Source organism: Clarias gariepinus, chromosome 22 (genome assembly GCF_024256425.1).
Source record: "Clarias gariepinus isolate MV-2021 ecotype Netherlands chromosome 22, CGAR_prim_01v2, whole genome shotgun sequence".
Taxonomy (NCBI): domain Eukaryota; kingdom Metazoa; phylum Chordata; class Actinopteri; order Siluriformes; family Clariidae; genus Clarias; species Clarias gariepinus.
Window position 1 is genome coordinate 8,413,762 of NC_071121.1, and position 6,239 is coordinate 8,420,000.

At 36.8% G+C, this 6,239-nt stretch overlaps 1 protein-coding gene across 2 annotated transcripts in view; it reads right to left on the reverse strand.

Moving 5' to 3' along the window:
• Positions 1-2,421: 2,421 nt before the first annotated feature.
• Positions 2,422-6,239, reverse strand: part of ctnnbip1 (catenin, beta interacting protein 1) — a 38,596-nt gene continuing 34,778 nt past the window's right edge. The window contains exon 4 of one of the 2 annotated variants that reach the window (XM_053483357.1): positions 2,422-6,018. In XM_053483357.1, the coding sequence (XP_053339332.1) occupies positions 5,960-6,018 (59 nt within the window). In that variant the 3' untranslated portion in view covers positions 2,422-5,959. The remainder of the gene's footprint in view (positions 6,019-6,239) is intronic. The other variant, XM_053483356.1, reaches the window with a different exon arrangement.

The following is a 6,239-nucleotide window of genomic DNA, read 5'->3' on the forward strand; positions in this document are numbered from 1 at the left end:
ATTCAACATTTACATTCAATAGATGAATTGGGCTTCCCAAATTACCTGTAGCCTGTAAATGAGTGTATTTTCTTTTCATTACATTTTTAATGTGCATTGATTGGCACCCCATCCAGGGTGTACCCCACCTCGTGCTATAAATCTCATTTTCCCCTGTGGAAAAAGTGGTATAAATGATGAGGGAATAAGTGGACGCCTTCAACATTGATTTACAATGTAGAAAGAAACAAAACTCGGGACAGACCAGGGAATAAGAAGGTGTATCCAAACTTTGACTGAATATATATGTAAGTTTGGACACCCCTGTCTTTTTTATTTATTTATAATTAATGTCAGGAAAATATTTATTTGCTTGAAGTTAGTGAAATTATCTGTCAATGCTGCATCCTCATTTGGGTGATAAAGGAAAGCAGGGATTGATCTCCAATTCCATATATAGGGAATTAAAAGTATTTCTTCCTCTCATAACTTTTGCTCTGTTATTCTGCAAGGTCTCTTGCAGACTTTCTGCAAAAGTCCCGGTTAGACTTGAACTTCCTACATAACTATACCCTGATAAACGGTATGTTGTGTCGTAATAAAAAAAAAAAAAAAGATGAATAAAACGCACTGGAAAGAAAAAGAACCATCTTTGCTGCACATCACACCACCTTATGAATAATTATTGTCCTTACACAACACTGATGGTATACAAAATGCCATGAGGGAGCCAAATGTCAGGATTGTCTGATGCTGCATTCTGGCTGTGAATGAAACATCATTCTCACAGACACTGCTGTATAAATCCCAGGCTACAGGCTAAGCAGATGTTCCGCTGAATTAGACCTCAGTGTGCAATTAAAAACAGCTTCTGTACATGTAATGCGAGATGGTGCAAGATATTCTCAATAATAAAGTAGCATTTAAAAGAAGCCCTCATTAGTGCGGATTAGTTCACGGAAACATTATCATAATGCCCAAGAGAGATTTGCATTGAATTGATTCTTGAATCTATTATGATTAAGAATGCTGTGATAAATTTGTGAAAAAGCAGTGCTGGTATTGTTTGGGTCTGTTTGTCTCTTTGTACAAATCAAGACAAAGTCCTCCTGATGGATCACCTTCATTTTTACAGATACTGAAATATTTCTGTCCTGATGGGACTGGTCTCTTGCTGAGTATAAAAATAATATTTATTTCTTCTGTCTGTAGCGAAGCAATACATGGAAAATATTTTGTGTGGACTACAGTGACACAACAACATAAAATTTTGTTAATTTGTCCTAACAAATTAAAAATTTTGTGAATGCTCATCATCGGGCAAGTTATACATATAATACAGAAAATGTGCATGCCAAAGAAGCTACTTCTGAAGTTTATGCAACATGGAAGTGACTGCCCTGAAAATTTCAAGTTAAGTTAAAGCATTCAGTGCAAAAATTAAGGATTTGTGTCTGTAACCATGTCAAATTCATATACAACATCCGAACATGTCTTTTCATGTGAAATATAAATTGGGCAAGTTTTATCAGAATAACCATTAAGATCAGTGAAAGAATCGAATTTAAAAAGTGCAGGCCACTACCTAAAAAAGCATAAAATTATATTGTTTTTTTTTTACCTGATAAAAAAATAACTGTGTATGCATATTCACAAAAACAAGGCATGGATCGGGAAATGAATAGCATTAAATATTTTGAAAAATGGTGTTATATGATCCTATTTGAAAATTCGCTTTTTCACCTAGATGAGATTTTTTTGCACCAATATCATGTGTTGGCCACATGTCAATCATGAACCTAACCCCTCCTTCTTTCTGTTTGCTTATTACCACTATATATGTTCTATACCTACCCATCTCACGACCAACATCGAAGTATAAACGTTTGTGAACTTTTACCAAAAAGACATTAAGTGCATAAGATTCTACATGGTACATGGAAAAATTCCTATCATAAAATATTCTGTTATGTGGATGCAATATAAATATTCTCTAGTAACTTTTATCCTTATCTTTTGCCTTTACAGTACAACTGCCTCTAACATCATTTATATTCTGTGTGCAGCTTTCCACGGATGATCCATTCAGGTGTTATTTTCAGTAGGTCAAAGGGCTAAGACAAAACTTTCACTGGGTTTTTTTCATGGATAATTTTAGCTGATGCTTCGAATTCTTGCTCCAGGAAACACATGTTCTGAAAGATAAATTGTATCCTAGGGGTATATACTTTATAATTTATTTAAAAAGCATGAGGAGGCAAACTTTTACATTTAACTTTAATCACCACCAATTTATTTCACATTTATTATTCCTATCAGTGAGGCTTTAATTTTAGTTGTACATGAAAGAAATGTGGCCGGAAAAAAATAACTTACGAGATCACTTAAAACATTTGGTAAAGTTGTATTGTAAAAAAAAAAAAAGAAAGAAAAAAAAAAAGCAACAGTAGAAATCAGAGCTTTATTTTTATATGTGAAAGTAAGAGCATTTTAACACAGAATGTGACAAGAATTTACAAAACCGGGCCATAAGTACACTCACTTGTTAGTGAGGCTAATCAGGAAAAGGCTTCAACTTGCTAGAGAGCATAAAAATTGAATTTTGGATTAATGGAAAAAAGGTCATGTGTTCTTTTGAGTTCAGACTGACCCTATTCCAGAGCGTTGTGCATCAGGGTAAGTAGGGAAGAGCATGAAATGATACACTCATCATGCACAGTGCCCACTGTACAAGTCTCTGGAGGCAGTGTTATGATCTTGGGGGTTGGTCGGGTCTAGGCTCAGCAATGTTATATGGCAATAAAATCAAGTCAGATGATGAATGTACTAAATGACCAGGTTATTATATCTACTGAATTTTTGTTTTTACCCCATGAGGGTACAGGATTATTCCAGGATTTAAATTGTAAAAGACTGCCAGCATGAGGATTAATTTTCACACATCTTAGCCACCACATTGTGTGCTGTAATCAAATCTAAAGGTGTGTGAGACTTTTTTTTCTTTTAACCAGGCAGTGTATAGTCAGCTGCAAAGTAAACCTGCCTAACTTCGGGCTACATCACACCACCACACAGTTGATCATTGCCTTACAACAACTCATCCCCAAGTTTTTTTTTTATATACCTTACATAGTTTATAGTATATCTAGCATCTTACTTAAAGGAAACTTAATGGAAGCCAAAGAAGATGCACAAGGTAAGGATTAAAATATTATTATTATACCCTAAGCCCAGCTCTAAAGCTCTTGGGCCTTGTCCTTGGCGGTCCTTGTTACTGCAGTGTCTTTTAATCCTACACTCTGCAACAAGGCTATGTGATTTTATAATGAACCTGCTCTGAATGATGAAAGCTCCCAGCTATTTTGTTTCCCCCACCCTAGTTTAAAATCCTTACTAAAATTAAACACTGCACACAAACGGTAGCCTTAACTCCTTTAATGGATCAGCTTTTGGAAGCATTAAAGTCGAAAAACATGGAAGCAGCCATATAGGAAAAAAAAAGTTCAAACTCAAATGACAATAATGTAATCATCACAAATCAACCATCACAAACAACATTTGTAACGTAAAACAAAAATAAAAAGATAGAAATGATGACAAAACCGGTCAGACCTGACAGCGGATAAAATGTTAAAAATAATAACATTTGAACCCGAGAGACATCTCCATAGGGGCTTTAACTTAATCTAGATAAGGGAGGTTCTTCATAGATACTGTACGTGCGTTCTGAATGCGCTTTGAAAGCTTTTTTTTTCTTTTATTCCTTTAAGAACAAAAATGCATAGAACAAAGTAAACAGAATTTTAAAGATGTCCCACACTGGTGATACAGTTACCCCCCAAAAAAAAGAAGAGAAGGGGAAAACAAAAAGGTGTGTTAGCCTGAAGATGTAAACTTGGAGGAGATTCGGTTAAGGACTTATTGCCAACAGAATACAGAACATACAAACAAGCTTCCACAGATATCAAAAATATTTAGTGATGTTCATTGTGGCAAGACTTTGAGTTCTACTATAATATACACCATAAAATCGCATAAAATTGAAGCATGCATCGTTTCAAAACACCAAGTTACAATCACGTCAAGTTAACAATTCTTTTTTTGTTGTTGTTGTTTAGTTGTATGAACATTAAATACTGATGAAGTCAGAAATCGTATTTAAAATGTTTTAGAAAAAACAAAAGAAAAACCTAAATCTTAACCTGAACTATGGGTGGTGTTCAAGTCAAACTGGTACTTTAATTGTGCAGATTTATAGAATGCAGTTATGAGAGTAAAAACTATAATTTCTCTATATATTCCCCAGCAACACTAACACACTTATCCCAGAGTTTTACTAGAGTTTGGATACCATCAAGAACATTTTCTCCGTATGCTGGAGCCGTGATCAGACTGCCTGATTGACGTCTAAAACGCGAGATTTGGAAATGGCTTGGAGCGAGGTCGGGACGGTATGGGGGATGTAATGACTCCCAGCCGAGTTCTTGAAATGTGCACGTGATGTTGGTGAATGATTGTGTGTACAGTTCCCACACAACTGCGGTGGGCTCCGAGCCACCATGGTCAGGGTCGTCATTCACGGACATATGTTTTTTTTTTTGTTTTTAAACAATTGCACTGTTAAAATGTTTTACTGCGGCTAAGAGTCTCATCACTGTATTGTGCTTGAAGTTTTCTGTAAACGCCAATCATTCACAAAAAATGTGAATAATCACAAGTCCCGGTTTGACTTGAACACCTTCTCATTTGTAAGGAGGGGGGGGGGGGGGGGGGGGAGCTTGTAGGCTTTAAAAGTGAGTGAAAAAGATTCCCTTTTTACTCTAGAATTTATGAACTGAAAATGAGAAATATCTGGTTATGAATGTTTTTTTTTAATCTAGGAGAGTACGAAAAAAAAAAAAAAAACTCTGTAGGAAATCTACAGGGTGTCCCATAATTCCAGCGATAAATTACAATTCTTCCACTCATCATATTCATATAGGACACCCTGTACCTTTAGGATTGTCAGTTATCCTTATAGAGGAACCTTATAGACTCTACAACAAAGTGTTTCCCCATCACACAAGGTAACTCTTAAGAAGTTAAAAACCCTGAAAAGTCTAGTATAAGAAGAGAGTACACTGATCTAATAGTGTTATTGCAAACTGCTAAAGATCTGTAAGGGGTTACTGATCACGTTCGGGTTTAAGAGAAACATCAGAAGAAAAAAAATAAATAAGGACCCGAGACATTCATTAGATACGTTAAAAAAAATATTCTACAATAAAAGACAGTTGGCACGATTTGTTCACTAGTTTTTTTTTCTTGTGTCGTCCTTACAATAAAAAAAAAAAAGGATAGGAAATTTCACATTACTCCAAAGATGATGTTACTAAATGAATCTTGTACAGCTGAATGTGAAAAATACATGTGGATCACTCACACACACACACACACACACACACACACACACACACAATGTCCTTTTTGATGTAGTGCAGTAGCATCCTCAACATCTTGCACAATAAATGTGGTGAGATTATGAAGTGAGGATCACAATCTGGGAGAACATTAAACACACACACATACACACAGAAAAAAAAAATAACAACCATGTCCCTTCATCTCCATTCATTCCAGCGTTGCTCTTGATTTGACCAGACAAATGAAGCTCTTGGTCCATTCAGCCACACACACATTTTCACACAAAACACTATGGCCTGAAGCATGATGCAAAAAAACAAAAAACAAAAACCCCCAAAAAAAGGTAAAAATAATAAAGATCACTCTCTGTCTGACTGGTGAGTCGGCCTGCTGTGATGAAGGCTCTGGGCTGCTGGAGCGGCGCTTAGTGTGAGGAAGAGGAGGGAGTGAGGAAGAGCGACAGGTGAAGGACAGACCTGCTCCTCTCCGTCTGTCTCGCTCTCACTCCATCTCTCTCTCCTCCAACTCAGCAGGCTGCGGGGTCAGATAGAGTGAGGAGCTGCTGCGGGGTCAGAGGTCACTGCCTCCTGTCCTCCGTCTCTGATCTGGAAAAGGCCATCACCACGTCCTCTGCACCTGAAACATACACACACACCTGGCTGTTAGGAAGGTGACTCTTCTGAAATAACCAAGAGCAAACACACACACACACACACACACACACACACACACACACACAGCAAACAGAAAGGTGACATTGCTGAAATAACTATATTCTAGGTTAACACACACAATGACAAAAACAGATAAGGAGAGACGCAGAAACACACGCAAGGACGGAGACGCACACTCTTGCA